At 36.5% G+C, this 25,885-nt stretch overlaps 1 protein-coding gene across 2 annotated transcripts; it reads right to left on the reverse strand.

Moving 5' to 3' along the window:
• Positions 1–109: 109 nt before the first annotated feature.
• Positions 110–23,918, reverse strand: epha2a (eph receptor A2 a). 2 transcript variants are annotated; one of them, XM_026261860.1, is made up of 17 exons: positions 23,753–23,917; positions 23,571–23,638; positions 21,520–22,183; positions 5,246–5,401; positions 4,809–5,141; positions 4,457–4,584; positions 3,982–4,159; positions 3,721–3,823; positions 3,460–3,515; positions 2,761–2,886; positions 2,379–2,564; positions 2,227–2,288; positions 1,931–2,140; positions 1,611–1,760; positions 1,180–1,373; positions 920–1,075; positions 110–800 (listed from the first exon to the last, which is right to left on the reverse strand). In XM_026261860.1, exons 1-17 carry the CDS (start codon positions 23,835–23,837, stop codon positions 692–694), a joined length of 2,964 nt encoding a protein of 987 aa, XP_026117645.1. In that variant the 5' UTR covers positions 23,838–23,917; the 3' UTR covers positions 110–691. The 2 variants fall into 2 exon arrangements, with proteins under 2 accessions (XP_026117645.1, XP_026117633.1); XM_026261848.1 differs by having other exon boundaries at positions 2,227–2,564; positions 23,753–23,918.
• Between the last annotated feature and the right edge of the window lie 1,967 nt (positions 23,919–25,885).

The following is a 25,885-nucleotide window of genomic DNA, read 5'->3' on the forward strand; positions in this document are numbered from 1 at the left end:
TACAGACTACCGGATAGAGTCTTCCTCAAGATTATCCAAAACTAATTATGGGCATGTTAGTGCATGAAGTCTGTGTGAAGGGCATGGTGGTAAAAGAAATGACTTAGGATGAGACTTACAGAATATTTTAATACTATACAGTACATTATTTTCTTTACAAACACAGACAATAAATAAAAAAATATAAATATTAAATAAAAAGAGCTGAAATAAGACGTGTAAACATTGAAAACAGGAGGATGTCTGTCAACAGTTTAACAACATATAACATTTACTACTTTTTACATTTGTAATTGTACAACCTTATTTCAGACTTCAACCCCTCACATTTGGCAACTCTGTTTAAATGTGGAATAGTATGGGCACTACAGTAATAAAAGGTTACTATCATTGTACCCTTGATTGTACCCTAATCATCAGACCTGAGGCAGTGGTTATTATATTTCAAAACAGACCATCATATGTCCACCGTGCGCTTAATATGGCTTAAGTTAAAACAGAATCACAAAGAGCATAAGGGTCCATCTGACATGTTAAAATATTATATAAAAAGCTATAAAACAAAACAAACAGTAAAGTGATTATATTCCCGAAGGAAGTCCGTTTCATTTGAGGAGGGCATTCTGGTCTTTATTCAGCCAGCTTTTTAAAGTCCAGTCCAGAACAGTGCTGCTTCGCTCAACAACATCTTTCACACTGCATACAGATCCAGAGTCGCCGACGGGTCTTCCAGGCCTAGAATGCTGTAGGCTATTCTCTTCTGATGACCTGGTAGGCGTACTCCAATGTTACTAATGTCCCTTATTGAAAAAGAAAATAGAGAACAGGTTAGATAAGGACGTCGAATTTCACTAAGTTATAACCTCTTGTAACTCGTTCCCTTTGTGATTCCTTTATGCATGCAAGTAGGCATACTTACTCAATTTTCAAGCGTAGCACCTGTTCCATCGTTTTAATTCCAGCCAGGGCAAAGGTTTCTCTGTACTGGGCCATCTTGATGGATTCCAGCCATTCATCCACTGACCTGAAGGGGGCGCCATCACTACCACTTGTGCTGGGTAGACGAATAGAGACACTGTGTGGGGGGCAATTAAAAAAGTCTCAATATATATAAAGCCTTGTAGATTTCTTCATTATAACTGAAATGGCAGTTACGATCAACAGTTAACCGTTTCCTACCGTGGGTCGACACTGGCAATGGCAGAGAGCGACTCTGGGTTGCGAAGAAGCTTCTCGAGCAAGTTGACGATATCTACAAATCGTGGCCGTTTGGAGCGGTCCTGCATCCAGCACTGCAGCATGAGCTGATTGACCGCAGACGGGCAGCCCATCGGTGCCGGCAATCTGAAGCCTTCGTTTATGGATTTCATCACCTTTGATCAAATATTCAAAGAACAAGGTCAAACTCATGTTCATAGAGGACTAAAAACTTAATTGATTTTTAGGATATTGCTAAGGCATTGCTATGTGGTTATTATCTGGCCCAAGTGGAAAAAAAGCCAACAAATTAATGTAAATAATCCATAGAAATGGTCATTTTGTGATCACCCAAATTAGGTATGAGAAAGTATGAGAAATTAGCAAAAATCAATAAAAGACATTTCCCATACCTCATGGTTGCTCATTTCCCAGTAGGGTCTTTCTCCAAATGACATCACTTCCCACATGACTATGCCAAAACTCCACACGTCACTGGCTGAAGTGAACTTCCTGTATGCGATTGCCTCGGGCGCTGTCCAACGAATAGGAATCTTTCCTCCCTAAAAGAGTAAGAGTATTTTGCATGTTGAATTTTATATCAAAAGTATCTATATTAGATCTTTTTAGATGAAAACAAAAAGGAAATATTCATTTTCAAAATCATGAAGATAATGTTTTAATGAGTTTATATAATTATTTCATCATGATTCTATGCATTCATATAACTTACAGTAGTCGTGTAGGTTCCCTCAGGGTAGTCCTCCAACACTCGCGACAGGCCAAAATCGGAGACTTTACACTCCAAGTTGCCGTTGACCAGGACATTACGAGCCGCGAGGTCCCGATGGACGTAATTCATGTCTGAGAGGTACTTCATTCCTGCTGCTATGCCATTGAGCATTCCCACAAGCTGGTATGAGGAAAAGTCCCCATCATGGTCCTGTGGAGCAAAAAAGAAAGAGATTAGCGATTCTGCTCAATCTTAGCAAAGGTATTAAACATTAACATTGGCTGACAGAAACATACCCTTAAATACTGATCTAGAGCTCCATTCTCCATGTACTCGGTGATAATCATGGCGTCTTTGACTGAAATAATAGGTTGAAGAAAAGATCCTGTTAAAACATGTACTGTTTTGTGGAATGGTATTCTTAAGTACTGGAAACTATGATGCTTACATTTAGTGACAACACCCTCCAGACGGATAATATTCTTATGGGAAAACTGGCCCATAATACTGGCTTCACTAAGGAAGTCCTGCCTTTGCTTCTCAGTGTAGCCTGGCTTCAGGGTCTTTATCGCTACTGCGACTTCACAGCGCCCCGGTATCTTCAGAGAACCACGGTACACCTCACCAAATTCTCCTGTAGAACAGTATGGAAACACATGTGTTAATTAAGATGCAGAAAAGACACTTTAAGTGGTAAAACATGGCAAGTGACTATTTGTAAAATACCTGCACCAGAGCTGTTAAATGTTAACTAAAAACTGAAACTATAACTAAGTGAAATAAAAATAAAACATTTCAAATAATATAATTAATAATAAAATAACTCTGACCTGCACCAATGACTTTCTGCTTGGTGAAATGACTAGGATGAATTTCACTGGCAAACTTGAGGACAGCCGAACAGGGGTCTTCATATGTATGGGGATCAATGTAGGTCTTCAAAGGCAGGAGTTTTTCTGTAAAATAAATAGTTAGAGTTAGGCAAGGCAAGGCAAGTTTATTTATATAGCACATTTCGTACACAATGGTAATTAAAAGTGCTTTACATAAAAGTAAAATAATCATGAAGAAAAATAATAACAAAAATAAAACAAGCAATTTTAAAACTTTTAAAATGATTAAAACATTTAAAAAGTTAGAAAATGATTTTACATAAAAAATAAAATTAAAATAAAACAGTGAAAATATAGTGCAATCAATTCGGACATTGCACAGTGCTCATTCAATAAATGCACAGCTAAAAAAAAATGCGTTTTGAGTCTAGATTTAAATGTCTAGATTTAAATGTGACTAGCGTTTTAGCACATCTGAGTTAGATTACATGATGCCCACCAGCTTTGAAGATTAATATATATATATATATATATATATATATATATATATATATATATATATATATATATATATATATATATATATATATATATATATACAGGAATTTTCGTGCAAAGCTATTGCTGATAGCATCAAACATGACATGTCTTAACGCCAAACACATGAATGCGAAAGGGATTCAATTCATTTCTTACCTGGACATGAAAAGTAATTTCCATCTACCCTCCGTCGGACATGGGAATTGAGCCTCCTGATGAAAGACCATTCAACATCACATTACTGAGTTAATTTAAGCTCCTATCTTGATGATATCTTAAATGAGAATGATTGCGCATCAAAGCTGGAATGTAAACAGTGTGGGTGAAGCAAAAAGAGGCAAACTGCTATGTGGTTGGAAAAGAGATAAAGAAGAGAATAGAACGGAAAAAAGTGAGACCAAAGAAATGTCCTCTAACCTTTTGTGAAGGAGCAAAATAACCACCACAATCAGCAACATGACTCCGCCCCCAGCAACTGCTCCCATGACAACCATGGAACTATTCTGTGTCTGAGATTCCGCTGTTGAAAATAGAAAAAAAAAAGTTATCTTGTCATACCGACAAACATTGGCACACCACCCACAGCCTATCACAAACGCATCTAAGTGACGCACTTTTAGAACGAAAGCATTGAAAGACTTAAACGAAACGCCCACTCGCGCATTCGCACGCACTCACCGAGAGCCAACGTCTCAAATTCAAGCTCGGCGTTGTGGCTGCTGGGATGGCCTTCCGCTGTCAGGGTGTGAACGCGGAACACATACTTTGTTCCTGGTAAGAGGTCATTAATCTGCACAGAGTTCTTCTCCAAAACCAGAACGGTGTAGGTGGTGACATCCAACTCTCCAGGATCCTCCTTTGAAACAATGAAGAGAGGAAACTGAATGTTTATTCCCAAATGGTAATGGCAAAAATCATGGAAAGGCCATGGAGAGAGAAGAAGAAAGCATTTCAAACTTAAAGTCAACTTTATTTTCTGATGAAATGGCTATGGTTTCATAATATCAAGGCTTTGCTATGCTGTTGCTGAGGTGTTCTGTATTACTAGAGCATTGTTAAGTTGTTGCCAATTTGTTCTAGGTGGTTGTCTACAGTTCCAACACTCAAGTCTCTATGACATTCATATAAAAACAAGATAACTTAAGATAGTCACCTTCTTGCGGTACATGAGCTCATAGCGGGGGGAGTTGTTATTCTGCACATGGTGGTCCACAACCCAGGATAGAGTCAGACTGCTGGTGGTCCGATCTTCAACTCTCAAGTACAGCACCCTTGGGCCATCTAAATAAAAATACACAATTCCTCAGTATATTAGCTGACCATCCAATGTCTCAATGTTCTCAGTGTATCTTCATGTTAATCTTATCGAGTTTAACATTAAGTTTAACACACTATACATTGAGTGCAAATGGATGGGATTTTTGCTTCATTTTCACTACCACGGTGGACAGAATTATTGCTTGTCCCTCATAGTGCAATTTAAACTTAAATTCATAATATCTAACCTGTGAAGTGAAGCACTGCTGTAATGCTGTCCGTGGCTCTCTTTCGACTGAACTGGGACACGCCATTTTGGGCCTCGACTGTAAATGTGTAGTTCACATGAGGCTCCAGCTCGCTAACCACCACCTCGGGGTCTTTCAAGGCTGTCTGCGCAGGCTCAAATCGCACCCTCCCACCACACAGCGAACACAGACCACCCTCACAGCGCTCGCACACCACACTATATGTGATATCGCTTCTGCCGCCAGTGTCTGCCGGTGGGTGCCAAGTCAGCTGCAAACTCCCCGCAGTCAGGAGAGGCGTGTATACCAGGTTTTGTGGAGGGCTAGGCAGAGCTAGAAAAAGCAAAACATGGTATGTTTAGAAACTAGATTAAAAATATGGTTTCTTAAGATCAAAAAACTTTATAGAGGAGCAAAAAAAAAAATTTCACAATTACCAGAGCAAGGAGCAGAGTTAGGGTCCATAGGGGCCCGGAAGAAGCCCTCCATGCAGGAGCACAACAGTGATCCATGACCTGAGCGCTTGGTGTTTTCTGGACACACTTCACATGGCTGGCTTGAATCAGTACTCTTGTAGTAACCCGGTTCACAAGCTTTGAAAAAGACAGAAAATAAACAGGTGAACATGTGACATTTATCAACTAAAAGGACATAGATTCACATAGCAGTTTCTTTATTTTTAGACAAACTTTTGGCATAAATCTCAACTGCACACAAATCAAGCCAATCAAGATGGTGCAACCAACAGGTAACATACAACAGGCATTCAAACCAAAAAACTGATTCACAATGCAACCGGAAGATGCTTTTAAATAAAACTAGTCAAACTGGTCACCAAGTTCTGTGTAATCCCTTTATGACTAATTATATCTGCACTTGTCAATTTTAGTGCCAAAATACCTAAAGAAAGAGATTTGAAAAATGCAAATGAAGCACATCTGGATGTCCGTTGGACAAAACAGGATGTCGGAACTGCAAGCGTCAATATAAGCCCTCTGGTCTCCTCTCCTCCTCCTTTCCTTCCTCTGCCGAAGGATGAGGACATGTTATAACAAACACAAAGGGAAGAAACTCCGGACACAAAGAATGGAGGTCGGGGTTGATAACAACTATTAACAAAGGCAGCCGAGAGCAATGATTCAGAATCACATGAACGGATTTAAGAAGAGGCCGGTTCTGATAGGTGTACTTTTAATGGGCATGAGAAACTCACTAGCTTGCAAAATCACTGTGAATATAGATTCCACAGAGCTGAGGAACTTCCTTTGAGGGAAATTTGTCCCCCCTGGGGCCCGTCTCTCAGTGCTCACCTCAAACAAAGGGCAGAGTTTCAGATTGACGACCGGTGGGGGGTGTTGTGCGAGTGTGAGCATGAATGGGTGCGTAAGGACTGCTGACAGAAGTTCTCCCGCTGGGATTTTACATTGGGTTTTGTGTATTTGCTCTATATATAAAGGTGGATGTCTATTGGGGGGGGGGGTCTGCATAAGAAAATCAGCCCTTCTTTGTGCATTTTATTTGAACCCAGAACAAGAGCGGGAAACTCCCACTCTATTGCTCTAATCTTCATGTTTGGGTCTACTGAGAATGGCAAACGTGAAATCGGTCTGAATGAATCTAAATTTCCCCAAATGCAAAGATGCGTGTCAGCCATGAGTAATAAGTCTGATTCAATATGTTAATGCTGTTTCCATGGGAACTTGGTGTGAAATAAGTTTAGAAAGTGCTTTGTAATGTGCGAGTTGCTCATGGCAACACTGACGAGTCAGGAGGACCGATTTCACTAAGAAACCATTTATGGCAATGTTGTGTTGGTGGACAGTCATGGAGCCATCAGAAACAGTATGTGAGGAAAAGTGACTAAGGCCATTTTGCATACTTGTGCCACGTTGATGTTACCACAACCACTTAAATATGCATGACACAAATGATTGGCAGGGCTGAAAAGACTCCAAGTCTATGGCTGATCAACACAATACACAAAAGGAATAGTAAATGCCCTTTGGGTAGAAAGGTCAACAGTTAGAATAGCAGTTTCGCCGACAGTAGTCCTCAACAACGTGCGAGAGCGATCCAGTGGCTTTTAAAGAAAACAAATGGTTTAAATGTCAAGAAATGTTTTCCTAAACAATATTTTTTTCATTATATGGCCTATAAATAAAATGGAATTTTAATTACCAATTTGAATAAAAAAAAAAAAAAATATAGCTGCAAGCAGCGATGGCGGGCTCAAGCCACCAGTGCCATCGCCACCCCGGTGGCATCAGGTAAACTGTGCCCAGTGGGCACATGCATTCACATTATCCCTCTGGCAGTAAGGTTTTAAAGGATATGGCAGTTAAAGGGTTAATCCGAATCATCTAGACTTTAAAATCACATTCACAGAACAATATATATACAGTATATATATATATATATAACTTGAGTAACACTTTACAATAAGATTTCATTCATAAACATTATGTTAACATGAACAGTATTTATATAGCATTCATTCATGTCAGTTAATATTCCAAACTTAAACATTAAAACATTGTTTTATTGTGATTTTTTTCCAAGCACATTTTACCAATTCCAAACCATATCAATCTTAATAACTACCATTAATTTTTATTTAATCATTTATGAGTGCTATACAATAGTCCAGGAAAGCTTGAAGAGAAAAACTCCTTATATTCATGTGCAGAATTATTAGGCATGTTTTCTTTTACAGATGAAATGCGCTAAAAAAGAGTTTTAACTCAAACTGTTTTAACTCAAAGTTAAAAATTATAAAAAACCCATGAGAAATATCAAACACAAAAGCAATACAGAAATAGATAAGTTAAGACTTGACCATTGTACAAAAAATGCTTACTGGGTCATGAGGTCAGAAAAGAAGAAGAAAAAAACAGGTCAAGAAGAACTGACAAAAAGAATTGCAAAATAATTAGGAATTAATGTGAAGATTAATTTTTAGTCAATTCTGCAAGACAGACTTTCAGGAAAGGAGGTGGAATAAAAATGAGCTCCCACGAGTCACTCTAATCAGTTCATAAAGCCTATATATAAAGTCTTAATATATAGTATTTCACAATACTTCATGGTATTCTAATTAAATAATTTTTTGGAATCTTAGATCTCTCAGAACCTGACACATTGTAATTCTGAGACTCCAGGAAAGTGGCAGTTCTGTAAAATGTTGGCGCTGGAGACTAAATGCTCCCTGATAGTTTCACACCTAGTTCACTTAACACACACACACACACACATTACCCACAGTGACAGAGGGACAGAGTGACATCAGATGTATGATAGTTTTTTAATTTTCTATCATCCATATAGTGTTGTATAGTCATGAAACTATGCATATTTCCTCAGAATGACTTGTCTTCTATGTGTACATTTTTTTGAAGTGTTTAGAAGCTGCACTTAAAAAAATAAAAGACATTTACTGGTTACTTTTTTACTGTTATTTCAAAAAATCACCACGACAAAACCATTCAAGCTATTCAAAATTCATCCACACCTGTTCTGTAAGATACATTCTTTAAACAGTGGGAAAAGAGGATGTGGTGCTGATCCTTCAAGAGTCACTCAAAACGTATCTGTCCATAAAGCCTATAAAGAATTATTCTTAATATACGGTTCACAATACTTCAGCTTGTTATTCTAATTAAGTGAGGGTCATTTTATCAGTAAAATACATAAAATTCATATTATTTTTCTTTGAAAGATTTCTATAAATGATTTAAATCATACTTGTTTCTACAATAATTATTTAAAAGTAATCCTATAGCTCCATCTGGTGGCCATTGTTGGTACTAAGAATTGCAAGCTTGATTTATATGTTATGATAGTTTTAATTTTATGCTGGCTCTTGAAAATGATAAAGCTATGAAACTTACTGTGCTTCCTTCAAATGATGACTTCTACGTATATAAAAAATTATGAAGAGTTGGAATGAAAAATTTTAAAGATATAGTAAAATAACTATTGTATTTTTTTTATGTTATTTTAATAAATCGCTATGGCCACACCATTTAAGGTATCCTAAACCCATTCGAAATTTAACATCTTCAGTATATTGGCATCATGTTGAAAAAGTTTGGTGTGAACTACTTGTGTCTTCTTGGAGGAGTATGAATTCATTTACAGGCTGAGTTTATCATAAATCCACAATAACATTTCTGAGTTCTGTATCAATCTGTGTTGTTTGTTTATTTTTTTTTATTTTTTTTTTCATAGGAAGATAACTGACCCTTTATTCTCCTTTTTAATAAATGTGCTCATAAACCAAGAACAAGCTATTTATAGCTGTATTTATAAACTGCTTACTACTGACTATTAATATTGGGACAAGGCTTTATAAAGCATGAACTGACTATTTACTAATGAGTGCAGTTATTATAAAGTGTTATCAATGCATTTACTAATGTTAACAAATTAGACATTATTTTACAGTGTTATCAAATCCCTTAAATGATTTTTAAGTGTTTTGTAATGATTTTATTGACCTACAAGCATTTGTGAAAGTTCTGCTTGCATTACAGCTTAGTCTTGATCTGTGAGCTGAACAGATTTACTGTTACATCCATGAGATTATGTAAATTCAAATAAATATCATGTCACAGGATGTCAGAGGTCAGTATCAAATTAGTTTGAAATTATTATTTGCAGCACAAATAAGGTTTTTTAGGATTTTTAAAAATCCCTAAAACTGTCAGAAAAGGATAAGGCCTAAGATTTCTATGTGAGTGGCTAAATTTGTTTGTTTTTATAACTATAATGCATAAACTATGAAACTATACAAAATGTATAAAAAAGTACAAGTTATTGTTTTCCAATGTTTTTTATTTATTTATTTATTTTTTTTTGGATTTACATTTTAAAAAATTAGCCTAAGGCAATCATTCTAAACAGCTTGAATAAAACCTGTCAATATTTATTATAGACCACTATAACTGTGTATAATCTAACAAACAAGTTTATTATGAAAATAAAAGCGTGTACACCGGATAAATTGGACGATAAAGAAATTGCTAACAATAGTATACAATAGTTTTTAGGCGTTTAGATGCAGAAATGGAAAAATAAAATGTAAAATAAAATGTAATTGATTTAATTAAATATAGATTAAGTCTTGTTAGAGCAAAATAATAAATAGATACGTACACACATTAAACAAGCAGCCAAGATGAATGAGTTTAATTTTTTATATAGATTAAAATTGAAGACAGAAGCAGCTGGTATATGCGGTCACTTAATATTAAATTCCAGTAGATCCACTTTAGATTTATTTCTCAACAGTTTATGTTCACGTGGCTGTTTTCGTTTATATTCGCCAAGCTATTATGTATTTTGAAATAATCTTGTCCTTGAAGTGTTCGTTCTTACGACGAAAGGCAGAATCCTGCAGCTCGAGAGATATATGTTATTCTGCCAGTCGCGCTTTCAAATAGTCTTGCACACTTAAACGGGTCACAAAAGACCTGCATTTAGCTCGTGTTGTGTTATAATGGATGTATTGTGTGCATTTATGGCAATAATTTATTTTAAAAAGCTCTTAAACAAGAATAAATTCGTTAGTTTTGAACTTGTGACACTGTGCGCGCTGATCAGAGGCAGTGATTTCAGATATAGGCAGCCGCGAATATATCATTTTCACACAAACAGTTCAAAAACATCTTAATTTAGCTCTTGGTGTGCTCTAATTGGTGAATTGTGTGATATCGCTGCAATACTTTATTTTTAAAAGCTTTAAAACAGGAATAAATTCGTTTTTTCTGAGCTCTTTACTCCAGACGCTCGTGGTCACAGCGGTGATTCATCTCTCCTATTTCTCACGTATCTCTGGCCAGAAATAATTTATCCATGAGCCCTGAACCGGTAATAATCATATATGTTGGTTTAGCTTGTCAGTGTGAATTAAATCTAAGTATTTATTTGTATTTTAACCGATTTAAAAATGAAACTAAAAGAGAGTCTCCTCCCTTTCAGTCGAATTTCCCTTTCAGGAATTGAACCTGTAGGGGCGCATTTTCTCTCAGACAATGTAAGTCTCAGCACATAATACTCAAACAGAGGGACAGAGTGAGATGAGATGTCTGACAGTTTTTTAATTTTCTGTTATCCATACAGTGTTGTAAAGTCATGAAACTATGCATATTTACTCAGAATAACTTTTTTTCTGTATGAAAAAAGGTTTTGAAGTGTTTGGAATTTAAAAATGCAGGAAAATTAATAGTTCCATCTTTATTGTCATTTAAAAAAATCACCACGACAAAACCATCCAAGCTATCCAAAACCCATTCACAATTTAAGTTCCTCAATGTTTTTTCAACATGTACACCAAGTTTGGTGTGTACAGTGTTACTCTCCTCTGAGCAGTATGCATTAATTCACAGCTAAATGTAAAAAACAATCCACATTCAAATCAAAATAGCCGACTTCCTGTTGGTCGTAGCTGATGACTGTGAATTAGAAAGTTGTCCGTCTTGATAAGAACAATTTTTGTACTGAGTTTGGTGTCTGTAGCTAAAACTAACCCCCTCACTTTTGACAAAAGGTGGCGCTATAGAGTGCCTCTTCCACGCCCTCTTATGAACTTTTGCCAGTGTCTAGCTGTCACTAATACTGATATGTGTTCTGAGTTTGATGAAATTCTAAGCATGTTATATGCCTCAAAATCACCTGAGAAGTATTCCAGTTTGACATGTTGCCATGGCAACAATATTTTAGATATCAATATCCCCCCAGCAGATTTATATCGGCTGTGTTTTAACATTATTCTGATGAAGTTTGAAGCAAATCGAGTAAAAATAAGATGCTGAATTCAAAGCATTTTGAAAATGACACACTTCCTGCTGCCAGTTGGTGGCGCTATAACTTTGACTCCTAATAGTCACATATATGCGATCGACATCATACAATGAATAATCTGATGAAGTTTGATTAAAATTAGGAAATGTATGTGGATGGTATTAGACACTTCCTGTTTCTCAATTCTCGCCATAAATTAAACGCCTCGCTACGAGCAAACCGTTCGAGATATCAAAAATCCCCTGGCAATTTTTCATCCCCAATGTCTTGAGATCATGTTGACCGAGTTTGGTGGCAATCGAGTAAAAAACCTATGACAAGTATATCAAATTCCAGAGCATGCGCTTTTTACATAACTCTAAATAGCTGACTTCCTGTTGGGCGGAGCCTATGACATGCAATACGCAAGTTGTTCGGCACGATGAGATCTATATGTGTACTGAGTTTCATATTAATACGTGTAAGTATGTGTGAGCTATACATCAATATTAATGACTGTGTTCCAGGGGGCGCCGTAGAGCCCCTGTGCCACGCCCGGGTCCCAACCTCTGCAGGCTCCTAAAGGCCACAGATCCAAAGGTGTGTGCAAATTTCCAAGAGTTTTTGAGTATGTTAAGGACTCCAAAAGCCCCCACAACTTTGACGACAAATATGAATAATAAACCCTAAATAGCCAACTTCCTGTTGGACGGAGCCTATGATATGCAATACGAAAGTTGTTTGTATTGATGAGTTCTATATGTGTACCGAGTTTCGTATGTCTACGTACAAGTATGTATGATATATGGCCCTCCATATTCCAGGGGGTGCTGTAGAGCCCCTGTGCCACGCCCGTGTATCAGTCTCTGCCCGGCCCTAATGGCCGCAGGTTCCAATGTGTGTGCCAATTTTCAAGACTTTTTAAGCATGTTAAGGGCCCCAAAAGCCCCCGTAACGTTAGAAAAAAAAATAATAATAATAATAATAATAATAAATATAGCTGCAAGCAGCGATGGCGGGCTCAAGCCACCAATGCCATCACCACCCCGGTGGCATCAGGTAAACTGTGCCCAGCGGGCACATGCATTCACAATATCCCTCTGGCAGTGAGGTTTTAAAGGATAGAGGGGAGCGTAGAGGGGAGCGTGCATTTGCAGTGGCTGGGCCACGACTCTGGAATACCCTGCCTTTAGAGATCAGACTGGCCCCTTCCTTGTCTATTTTTAAATCTTTGCTAAAAACTTTTTTTATTTTCCTTAGTGTACTGACTACTGTGTTATGCTACATTTTGAAATGGGTGGTTTTAAATTTTTTGTCTGGTCTATTTTTATGTATGTGTAATATTCTTGCTCTTATGTTAAAGCACTTTGGTCAGCCAGGAGGCTGTTGTAAATGCGCTATACAAATAAATTGAACTTGAACTAGAACTTGAACTTGATATGGCAGTTAAAGGGTTAATCCGAATCATCTAGACTTTAAAATCACATTCACAGAACAATATATATATATATATATATATATAACTTTAGTAACACTTTACAATAAGATTTCATTTATAAACATTATGTTAACATGAACAATATTTATATAGCATTCATTCATGTCAGTTAATATTCCAAACTTAAACATTAAAACATTGTTTTATTGTGATTTTTTTCCAAGCACATTTTACCAATTCCAAACCATATCAATCTTAATAACTACCATTATTTTTTATTTAATCATTTATGAGTGCTATACAATAGTCCAGGAAAGCTGGAAGAGAAAAACAGGTCAAGAAGAACTGACAAAAGAATTGCAAAAGAATTAGGAATTAATGTGAAGATTAATTTTTAGTCAATTCTGCAAGACAGACTTTCAGGAAAGGAGGTGGAATAAAAATGAGCTCCTAAATCTTAATCCCAGATTCTGGAAGATATATTCCTCAAACCATCGGACAAGAGAAGGTGGTGCTGGTCCTTCACGAGTCACTCTAATCTGTTCATTAAGCCTATATATAAAGTCTTAATATATAGTATTTCACAATACTTCATGGTATTCTAATTAAATATTTTTTTGGAATCTTAGATCTCTCAGAACCTGACACATTGTAATTCTGAGACTCCAGGAAAGTGGCAGTTCTGTAAAATGTTGGCGCTGGAGACTAAATGCTCACTGATAGTTTCACACCTAATTCACTTAAAACACACACACACAGTGACAGAGGGACAGAGTGACATCAGATGTATGTTTTTTTAATTTTCTGTCATCCATATAATGTCGTATAGTCATGAAACTATGCATATTTACATTTTACATTTTACATTTATTCATTTAGCTGACGCTTTTATCCAAAGCGACTTACAGTTGCTATATATATGTCAGAGGTCGTACACCTCTGGAGCAACTAGGGGTTAAGTGTCTTGCTCAGGGACACATTGGTGTCTCACAGTGGATTCGAACGCGGGTCTCCCACACCACAGACGTGTGTCTTATCCACTGCGCTAACACCACCCCCTCAGAATGACTTGGAATGGCATATTTCCTCAGAATGACTTGGAATGGCATATTTCCTCAAAATGACTTGTCTTCTATGTGTACATTTTTTTGAAGTGTTTAGAAGCTGCACTTTTTTTTACTGGTTCCTTTTTTACTATTATTTCAAAAAATCACCACGACAAAACCATTCAAGCTATCCAAAATTCATTCACACCTGTTCTGTAAGATTAATTCTTTAAACAGTGGTAAAAGAGGATGTGGTGCTGAACCTTCAAGAGTCACTTAAAACGTATCTGTCCATAAAGCCTATAAAGAATTATTCTTAATATACAGTTCACAATACTTCAGCTTGTTATTCTAATTAAGTGAGGGTCATTTTATCAGTAAAATTCCTAAAATACATATTATTTTATTTGAAAGATTTCTATAAATTATTTAAATCATACTCGTTTCTCCAATAATTATTTAAAAGTAATCCTATAGCTCCCTCTGGTGGCCATTATAGGTACTAAGAATTGCAAGCTTGATTTATAAGTTATGATAGTTTTAATTTTATGCTGGCTCTTGAAAATGATAAAGCTATGAAACTTACTGTGCTTCCTTCAAATGAGGACTTCTACTTATATAAAAAATTATGAAGAGTTAGAATGAAAATTTTTAAAGATATAGTAAAATAACTATTGTATTTTTTATGTTACTTTAATAAATCTCTATGGCAACACCATTTAAGCTATCCTAAACCCATTCACAATTTAACATCTCAGTATATTGGCATCATGTTGAAAAAGGAGTATGGAGTAGTATGAGGAGGAGTATGAATTCATTTACAGGCTGAGTTTATCATAAATCCACAATAACATTTCTGAGTTATGTATCAATCTGTGTTGTTGTTTGTTTATTTTTATCTTTTATTTTTCATAGGAAGATAACTGACCCTTTACTCTCCTTTTTAATAAATGTGCTTATAAACCAAGGACAAGCTATTTATAGCTGTATTTATAAACTGCTTACTACTGACTATTAATATTGGGACAAGGCTTTATAAAGCATGAACTGACTATTTACTAATGAGTGCAGTTATTATAAAGTGTTATCAATGAATTTGCTAATGTTAACAAATTAGACATTATTTTACAGTGTTATCAAATCCTTAAATGACTCATAAGCATTTGTGAAAGTTTTAACTATGAAAGTATACAAAATTTATAAAAATGTACAACAGTTATTCTTTTCCAATGTTTTTTTTTTTTTTTTTTTTTTTTACATTTAAAAAAATTAGCCTACGCAATCATTCTAAACAGCTTGAATAAAACCTGTTAATATTTATTATAGACCACTGTAACTGTGTATAATCTAACAAACAAGTTTATAATGAAAATAAAAGCGTGTACACCAGATAAACTGGACGATAAAGAAATTGCTAACAATAATATAATAGAGCATGTTTTAGGTTTTTAGGCGTTTAGATGCAGAAATGGACAAATCAAATGTAAAATAAAATGTAATTGATTTAATTAAATATAGATTAAGTCTTGTTAGAGCAAAATAATAAATAAATACCTACACACATTAAAAAAGCAGCCAAGATTAATGAGTTTAATTTTTTATATAGATTAAAATTGAAGACAGAAGCAGCTGGTATATGCGGTCACTTAACATTAAAATCCAGTAGATCCACTTCAGATTTAATTCTCAACAGTTTATGTTCACGTGGCTGTTTTCGTTTATATTCGCCAAGCTATTATGTATTTTGAAATAATCTTGTCCGTGATGTGTTCGTTCTTACGACGAAAGGCAGAATCCTGCAGCTCGAGAGATATGTTATTCTGCCAGTCGCTTTCAAATAGTCTTGCACACTTAAACGGGTCACAAACACCTGCATTTAGCTCGTGTTGTGTTATAATGGATGTATTGTGTGCATTTATGGCAATAAGTTATTTAAAAAAGCTCTTAAACAAGAATAAATTCGTTTGTTTTGAGCTCGACACTGTAAGCGCTGATCGGAGGCAGTGATTTCAGATAGGCAGCCGCGAATATTTCATTTTCACACAAACAGTTCAAAAACATCTTAATTTAGCTCTTGGTGTGTTCTAATTGGTGAATTGTGTGATATCGCTGCAATACTTTATTTTTAATAGCTATAAAACAAGAATAAACTCGTTTTTTCTGAGCTCGTCATTCCACACGCTCCTGCTCAGAGCGGTGATTCATCTCTCGTGTTTCTCACGTATCACTGACCACACATCAATTATTAATGAGCCCTGACCTGATAATAATCATATATGTTGGTTTAGCTTGTCAGTGTGAATTAAATCCAAGTATTTATTTGTATTTTAACCGATTTAAAAGTGAAACCAAAAGACAGTCTCCTCCCTCTTTAACTCCGGTAACTGCACCTGTAGGGGCGCATTTTCTCTCAGACAATGGAAGTCTAAGCACACACACTCAAACAGAGGGACAGAGTGAGAGGAGATGTCTGACAGTTTTTAAATTTTCTGTTATCCATACAGTGTTGTAAAGTCATGAAACTATGCATATTCACTCAGAATAACTTTTTTTCTGTATGAAAAAAGGTTTTGAAGTGTTTGGAATTTAAAAATTCAGGAAAATTAATAATTCCATCTTTACTGTCATTTAAAAAAATCACCACGACAAAACCATCCAAGCTATCCAAAACCCATTCACAATTTAAGTTCCTCAATGTTTTTTCAACATGTAGACAAAGTTTGGTGTGTATAGTGTTACTCTCCTCTGAGCAGTATGCATTAATTCACAGCTAAATGTAAAAAACAATCCACATTCAAATCAAAATAGCCGACTTCCTGTTGGTCGTAGCTGATGACTGTGAATTAGAAAGTTGTCCGTCTTGATAAGATCAATTTTTGTACTGAGTTTGGTGTCTGTAGCTAAAACTAACCCCCCCACTTTTGACAAAAGGTGGCGCTATAGAGTGCCTCTTCCACGCCCTCTTATGAACTTTTGCCAGTGTCTAGCTGTCACTAATACTGATATGTGTTCTGAGTTTGATGAAATTCTAAGCATGTTGTTTGCCTCAAAATCACCTGAGAAGTATTCCAGTTTGACATGTTGCCACGGCAACAATATTTTTAGATATCCAATTTCCCCCTAGCAGATTCATATCGGCTGTGTTTTAACATTATTCTAATGAAGTTTGAAGCAAATCGAATAAAAATAGGATGCTGAATTTAAAGCATTTTGAAAATGACACACTTCCTGCTGCCAGTTGGTGGCGCTATAACTTTGACTCCTAATAATCACATATATGCGATCGACATCATACAATGAATAATCTGATGAAGTTTGATTGAAATCAGGAAATGTATGTGGATGGTATTAGACACTTCCTGTTTCTCAATTCTCGCCATAATTTCAACGCCTCGCCACGAGCAAACCGTTCGAGATATCAAAAATCCCCTGGCAATTTTTCATCCCCAATGTCTTGAGATCATGTTGACCGAGTTTGGTGGTAAACGAGTAAAAAACCTATGACAAGTATATCAAATTCCAGAGCATGCGCTTTTTACATAACTCTAAATAGCTGACTTCCTGTTGGGCGGAGCCCAATGACATGCAATACGAAAGTTGTTCGGCACGATGAGATCTATATGTGTACTGAGTTTCATATGAATATGTGCAAGTATGTGTGAGCTATACATCAACATTTATGACTGTGTTCCAGGGGGCGCCGTAGAGCCCCTGTGCCACGCCCGGGTCCCAACCTCTGCAGGCTCCTAAAGGGCACAGATTCCAAAGTGTGTGCAAATTTTCAAGAGTTTTTGAGTATGTTAGGGACCCCAAAAGCCCCCACAACTTTGACCAAAAATATGAATAATAAACCCTAAATAGCCAACTTCCTGTTGGGCGGAGCCTATGACATGCAGTACGAAAGTTGTTTGGTTTAATGAGATCTACATGTGTACCGAGTTTCATGTGTCTACGTGCAAGTATGTATGATATATGGCCCTCAGTATTCCAGGGGGCGCTGTAGAGCCCCTGTGCCACGCCCGTGTATCAGTCTCTGCCCGACCCTAATGGCCGCAGGTTCCAATCTGTGTGCCAATTTTCAAGAGTTTTCGAGCATGTTAAGGACCCCAAAAGCCCCCTTAACGTTAGAAAAAAATAATAATAATAATAATAATAATAAAAAATAATCCTAAGGAAAACAATAGGGCTCTCGCCCTCCAGGCTTGAGCCCTAATAAAAAATAATCCTAAGGAAAACAATAGGGCTCTCGCCCTCCAGGCTTGAGCCCTAAAAAAGTGAATTTAGGAATCACAACATTAAACGTACAATATGAACATTAGATGTTCATTTTGAGTTTTAACCTTAAACCTTAGTTCACCTTAAACACACACTCATCTACATGTCAAAACAAGGAACATGAGAAAGCACAGTTAAATATGCAAAATTGGCCAATACTGCTAAATAAAAAAATTAAAAGTAAAAAACAAAAATAATATGTTAATGATATAACATTTATACTTTTATTAATGTAATGTAAACTATAGACCACACAGCTCTTTAGGTATAATTAGCAGCACTGAACTACTACAGAACTACTTAAAGTTCCCACCTTCTAATTAAACTGGATTAAACATCTATTAAACTGGAGCTAATTTTAAAAATGATTATGGCCACTTTATGTGACAATGCAAATAACCATACACTCTTATATAACATTATAGAAATAAAACATGCCATTATAGTCCGCTACTATTCAACATCTTTGGTAGTCTGGTATCAAATTCACAAACAGTGGAACACTTGTGATCTCCCCTAAAACTTCTCAATTCCACATTTCTCTGGCTAACCATTCAAACGAGACCCCTTCCCCCCAATCCCAGTCCGGCAACCAACCACAATTGTCCTCAACAAGAACTGGCAGGTGGCGATAAGCTGAACAGAACAGCAGTCATATAGAAAACCACTCGTAAAACTCCCATGAAAACAATGACAACAGCAACTTCATTGTTTCTACGGTTGTTTGGGGTTAAGAACCCTCTTTTACATTGAATGCTTTGAGACATCTTTTGACTCTGTGGAGAAAACTCCAAACCAAGTTAACTCAAGAGATATGGGGAAAGGTTGGTAATTACTACCGTTGTGGGTTGATGAACAAATTACAGTGTAAAACAATCATTAACAAAAGAAGAAAAAAGGCTTTGTCAGAATCGGAACTGAAAGAACAGTTGGGATGTCTGGACATGTACTCCTCATTCCTGAAACATGTCATCACAAAGTCAACAAGATACCAGTCTCCATTACATCTCCCCATGAGCAATTTCATTGGGTTATCATTCATCACACTTCGTCCAAGGGTATCAAAACATTAAGCATGTCTCCTAGAAACTACATTATGAAGGAAATGTGTGGAATCTGCCCGTTTCCCAATAACCCTGAATGCCTTCAGATATTCTGTTTTTTTTAGCATCCGTTTCAGGTGCAGGTTCCTGTACGGCTGCCAAAGGCCAAGGTCTTTAAAACAACTTTCCTGAGATTGCTCTTCCTACATGGCTCTCTGAAAACTTTTTCCAGTGATATCATTTTTTTTACAGCATGTTCAACAAACATGCCCTGCAATGTGTTTACCAGTGGATAGATTATAATTCCTTTGGTTTTATGTTTTACAGTAATGTATAAATAGCTTGTCTACTCAAAACCACATTTTCCCACAAATACAAAAGGTGTCCAGAGAAGTCCAGCCCAACCTTTAATTATATGATGACTACCCTTGACAGACCTTGGGCATGCCAAACCTTCTCTGTAATCTGTGGTGAGATGTAGTCATGGTAACACACTTACACATACAATGTAACACAGGTATAATGGTAGCTCTGCCCATTGAGTCATATCAGCTGGTGGAGGGTATGGGAAAAGTGTAATATGACCTTGGGGGAATTCCTTGGAAACTAGTTGGGAAAACCTTAAAACAAAACTTAAAAATAATCCTTTTTTGTCAGAACCTGTTATAGTGGATCACTACTTAATATGCACTTAATTTATGAATGTAGCTATGTTAGATAACACCCTGAACCAAACTTGAGGGGAAATGCCTTCATATATCCACTAAAAGAAACACATTGGGACCAGTTGGTTAAGTCACTGGCTGATAAAAAGTCAAATTAGTTATTTGTTTGCAGATCTTATTATCTAATCAAATTATTAGCATTATAGCTCATTATTGAAGACTAACCCTTTCACCAAAACACGTTATTTAAGCTCTTTTCAAATGCGAGATATTTGAGAAAGTCAAAAGGTTATAAACCTATGAATGCAAATCATACCACTGTAACTATGTACATACACTCCTTAACAATAGTACCCTGGTATCTTCACACTTCCTTCCCAAAGCGCTAAGCACACATGTAGAAATAATACACCAGCAGGTGAAAGGGTGTGGCGACGGCTGACATTCCATTTGACTTGAGTCATATTTCTAGACTCTCACAAACTTCTCAGACAGCTCTGTGGCAACCACAAAAATCTTGCGAGCTTCCCAGAGCACACCCTCACCCGACAACACACTTACCATCTGCCCACCCACAAAGACCTGCAGTTGTTCCCAAACTGTATTCAACTTGTGCAGAGTCATTGGCTCAAGCAATGAAATAGTGTAAAGTATGTTACAGCGACGGACCGAATCCTTTTGTGTCAATCTACATTTAAATACTTCTATCTAACCACTTTTGAGATAATGACAATCTGATTGTATATTCAATATTGGCAACCAATTGGCCTTTAAAGGGATAGTTCACCCAAAAATAAAAAATAAAAAATACTTCCAACTGTCATTCCAAATTCCATAAGACATTTGTTGATTTTTGGATAACAAATTTATTGTTTGATGAAATCTGAGAGCTTTCAGACCCTGCACAGACAGCAACAGAACTACAACTTTCAAGACCCAAAAACATTTTAAGGACATCTTGAAAATAGTGACATCAGAAATTCAATTGTAATTTTATGAAGCTACAAGAATATTTCATGTGTGCAAAGAAAACTAAAATAACTTTATTCCTCGAAGAGTGACAGGGAAGAGAAGAAATTGTTATTATTGTTTTCTTTGTGCATAAAACAAAATATTCTTGTAGCTTCGTAAAACTGCGATTGAACCACTGATGTCACATGGAATATTTTAAATATGTTCTTACAACGTTTCTGGGCCTTGAACATATCAGTTGCGTTCCTGTCCGTGCAGGTTCACAAAGCTCTTGGATTTCATAAAAAATATCTTAATTTGTGTTCCAAAGATTAAGGAAGGCCTTACGGGTTTGGAATGACCAGAGGTTGAGTAATTAAGGAAATAATTTATTTTTGAGTGAACTATCCCTTTAAGTAAAAACCCATATCAATTAACCACTGTTAAATAAGCATAAGTTCAACATATCACTGAAGCACAGAACCCTACTAAACAATAAACATCAAAACTCACCTTTGCAAGCATCTCCAACAGCTTGGTATCCCGCTCGGCAGAGACACTGGCCCACAGGAACGACCCACTCTCCCTCAGCAGTGCAGTACATCCGAGGAGCAGCTTCTCCAACCACCACTGCGTCCTTCACACAGGTGCCCTCCACCTCCGCCAGCGCTCCTGATGCCACCTGCTCAGGAAAGGCGGCCAGACTTCTCATCGTGGCTGGACAGGTGGTGTAGAACACCCTCAGCCCCAGGAGAGCAACACAGGCCCCTATATCCTGGAAGGCAAGATAGAAGCCCCTTCTGGAGAGTGGCCCGATGCTCTTTGTCTCAATGTTCACTCGCAAATCAGCTCGGCCCCCTCCACGATTTGCTGTTACCTCGTCTGGGGCTACTGTGGCTATCTTTCGAAACTGGCTCTTGCGGAAATTTGTGCCAACATCTGTGTCCGTCTCGCTCAGATAGAGGCCAAAAGTCTCGCGGCAGGAAGGTGACGAGCCACCAAATGAGTTGCAGTCCCGTACTATAAAGCGGAGCTCTACGGATACACGAGAGACGTCTGGCCTGCGCTGGATAAAGGTCGTACGAACCCAGTTGTCTTGTTCTGTGTCACTGGCAACATTGCACACACTGTAGGTGTAAAGAAGAGAGCCGTTCACGACTGTCTGGACAACTTCCCACTAAGAAAGATGGAAAAAGAGAAAATGTTAAACAAATTTGACTTTTTTTTTTTTTTTTTAAGTGAAGCATTTTATTTCTGCATTACAAAATTAAGGATTGGTTTCAGTCTCGTCTCAAACTCATACCACCGGTTAAGTCAGGCTTGACGTAATTCTCAACAAATAATTGAAATATCCCAATATCCGCCATTCCAAATTTTATACTAAAAAACGATATTCTGAATGTGGGAATCACTCCTTTGTAAAATTTTCTCATTAAAAGAGTGTGGGAGACAAAAGTAGCCCTTTGCTCTCCTCTTTCCCACCACGCTCTGCCTTGATACAACTCCCTTTTGACTTGACTCTTCAAAAAGTATTGAAATAGCTGGCAAAATAAGCGTGACCTCAAAGGGTTTTGTGGATCCAGCAGTAGAGCTGATAAGAAGCCTTCCCGACATCAGGGAATGAAGATGACAGGACTAGCTTCGAAAAGACTATTTAAACACTTTAGCGTGTGAGCACGCTTGGTCAGGGGAAGTGGTGGAACCCTCGCGGTATATCTCTTGAGAGGTCTTTGTGTGGCTGAAGAGGAATTCACAGTGAATTCTTATATATCAAATCTTAAAAGAAAAAAAGTGGGTTGTGAACTCTTAAGCCTATAACCAGAACTTTTTCCTCCTCAGAAATGAAATATTTAGACACTCTGGTGCAAAACAAATATGGTACACATAAAAATATATAATGTTCATTGCATTAAACAGCTAAATCTATTGAAGAGGAGGCATCTGCAAACAACTGGTCTGACATTTTTTAGAATTAACTATACACTTATGAGTTATATTAACAATCACTATATATATATATATATATATATATATATATATATATATATATATATATATATATATATATATATATATATATATATATATATAGTTTTGTTTAAATAGGCTACTTGTGGCATCTGGCAAAAAAAAAAAAAAAAAACTTAAAGCCACTTAAGCTGTTACATTGTTTTCTAATCCAATGACATTGCTATTTGGTTTAGGTGTCCAAATGCTTTCTGGAGCTGCTGTACATTAAATATTAAATAATACTAAAAAATAAATAATAAAAAAGACAAAACAAACATTACTGGAAACAATACACTATATGATATGTTTGGATGTTTAAAAAAAACTACTGATTACTTTGGTGTCAACTTTAATAGCAGGAAAAGCTTTTTAATGGTTTTGAGGATATGACTCATTTTGACTGCTGTTTTACTGCACGAAATGACACTGACTCATGCATCCATGTAACCCTTTTAAGATGTACTCAGTGAAACTGGAGTCAAGGGAGTCTATTCATGGATTTTAATGTTGGGTATGGTGGATGTACAGGGAACAGATAAATGAATAAGACTCACCCCTTCTTCATTCGGCCAGGTTAACCAACCTAATTCACTTCCAGCAGACTTCATATCAAGTAGCACATCTAAAAATCATATAATATTGTGTTACAGTTAAAGAAAATACATAAGTCATTTACTTAAAAATATAAAGTAAATATAAATAGAAACTTGTACAAAACATCTCGCTCTGTACTTACGTTCTTTTGACTGGATCCCAATAAATCCGTTGTTAACAAATAAATACAAGAATAAGAAATGAAACTGAGTGTGTCTGTAATCCATTGCTTGTGTCAAAATAAACTTTTTGGTCCATGCGAAACTACTCCGACTCCGGCATGAAGGAACTTACTGATGAGGAGTTGAGGCTTCATTCATGGATATGGGAAGTCAGGTGACTCCTCCCCTTGGAATGCGCTCCATATATGGCGCTGGTGGGCGGGCCCTGGGACGCGTGAGTGCTTTGAGTGACGGCCCCCACACCTGTTCAATGAGCTTCGGATGTTTGCCCACGTTCATTTGCACAATAGTAATTTTAGACGATTGGGTACGGTATCAGTTCAAAGAGAGGGCTTTTAGTATCCCTCTCCTTTGAAGCTAATATTCAGGTATTTCTTTTGCAGACTGCAATTAGTTTCATGTTTTTGTGCGGTTCACCAGGAATTTCAATAGGCTTAAACGATAATAAAATATAAATAAAAAATGTTTGTAATGGTTATTAACAGTGACTGAAAACTATTTTAAAATGTTCACAAGTTTTATATTACATATCACTAAGAGAGGTTATAGATACATATATATTGAAAATACACTATTCTAGTTGCATTTGTCCGGATAGAGTTTTATATAATGCTTTTGTGGATTTGTAAAGATTTTTTTCAGCACAGGGTAAAGTAAAATTTTTTTAAAGCATTAACTGAAAATAAAGCTATAGGTTGATGTGTTATAGGGCTTAATATATTTGGCAAACCAACCATTGCTATTTTATTCCCATGACAAGTCAGAGAAGGGGTCAAGTGGGCTTGCCTCAATGAATGAATAACTGCTAATGAGTTGAAGGAGTATGAATATGTAGACAGCGAAATAGGACAAACAAAAGCATCGCCAGGCAACGCAAAGGAATGCTTGAGTCAAGTCTTCTTTGTGCAGCAGTCTGTCAGAGTTCCTTGACCTGAGAGTCAAACACAAGCTGACTTCTTCTCAAGAGCTTTGGAGGCTGCCTGCATTGTGAGAGCAGCTATAAATATTCATTAGACAGAATGAATGAGAGACCTCAGCTTTAATTCTAGACAAACTCATGCTGGGATTTATGTGGCAGGGCTCTGAAAAAAATCAAGACTCAGAGAATTTTTTTACTGGCATTCATATAAAGACTAGACTTAAACCCTGATCTATCAGTTAAATGTCTTCAAAGCGTTTTGCATTCTGTATGTCTCCAACGTATTCATGCATTGTAAAAACATTTTAATAAAACATGGATAATTAAAAACATTTTACAAGAAAATACAGTTTCAGTCTTTCTAGTGTGTTACTTTCTGTTTCTTTTTAATTATTTCTGAAATTCACTAGCAATTCCTGAGTGAAAATTGTTTCATTACCAAATGTTTTTCAGTGTATGCCCACAGAGCAAAATTAAGCCCATCCCAATTATAAAAACCCAGAAAGAACTATAGGTGCGTATAAAATTCACATTTGTCAGAGCAACCAGACCCTCCATTCCAAAGCCCTTTCTAAGAGATGATTCAAGAAAGAAATATTCTCAGTCAGCTGGTTTTAGGGTTATGTTCACGCATGATGTGTCTGCCAAACATGCCTGGCAGAGCCCCAGGTTAAAACAGCTAACCAACTGAACCATACCTAAAGGCATTTTCATGTAATGGTCAGTTTCGATGTTTGGGGCTATTTGACTTGTCATAACATGTTGTCTCAGACTACTGGAAAGAAAACAGCCAAAATGCACTTTTAAGTTTTTGTTTTAGAGCATTTTATCAATTTGAATCTGAATATTTTAATTGCAACACACAACACACTCTTACATACATATAAACATTACAGTTTTATTTCCATATATATTCTTTTCTAAAAAGGTTTTTACATCAGTATTTGATCAAAGATCATCTTTATGTATGTATTTACTTATTTAGATTGTTTTTTTTTTTCTGAGTTGTAAAAACAACCGAAATCCTCTCTCTAAAAAAAAAAAAATTACTGACTCTGAGATCAACTAAAATGAAACAAAATTTTTGGACCTGGCTTCATCCAATGTGCTGATTTTTGTTTTGGAAATGTATGCAAATTGGTGCATGTTTAATTAAAAAGGGCATCATTTGCAT

The sequence above is a fragment of the Carassius auratus genome, chromosome 6 (assembly GCF_003368295.1).
Source record: "Carassius auratus strain Wakin chromosome 6, ASM336829v1, whole genome shotgun sequence".
Classification (NCBI taxonomy): domain Eukaryota; kingdom Metazoa; phylum Chordata; class Actinopteri; order Cypriniformes; family Cyprinidae; genus Carassius; species Carassius auratus.

What these genes read in the sequence shown, in the direction of transcription:
- epha2a (XM_026261848.1), bottom strand. Translation starts at nt 23,837, where the DNA reads ATGGATTACAGACACACTCAGTTTCATTTCTTATTCTTGTATTTATTT. An exon ending in TGTTGGAGATGCTTGCAAAG is followed by an intron (nt 5,402 to 21,519) that starts GTGAGTTTTGAT and finishes TCTTTTTCAAAG; the next exon opens with CTTGTGAACCGGGTTACTAC. An exon ending in TAACTCTGCTCCTTGCTCTG is followed by an intron (nt 5,142 to 5,245) that starts GTAATTGTGAAA and finishes TGCTTTTTCTAG; the next exon opens with CTCTGCCTAGCCCTCCACAA.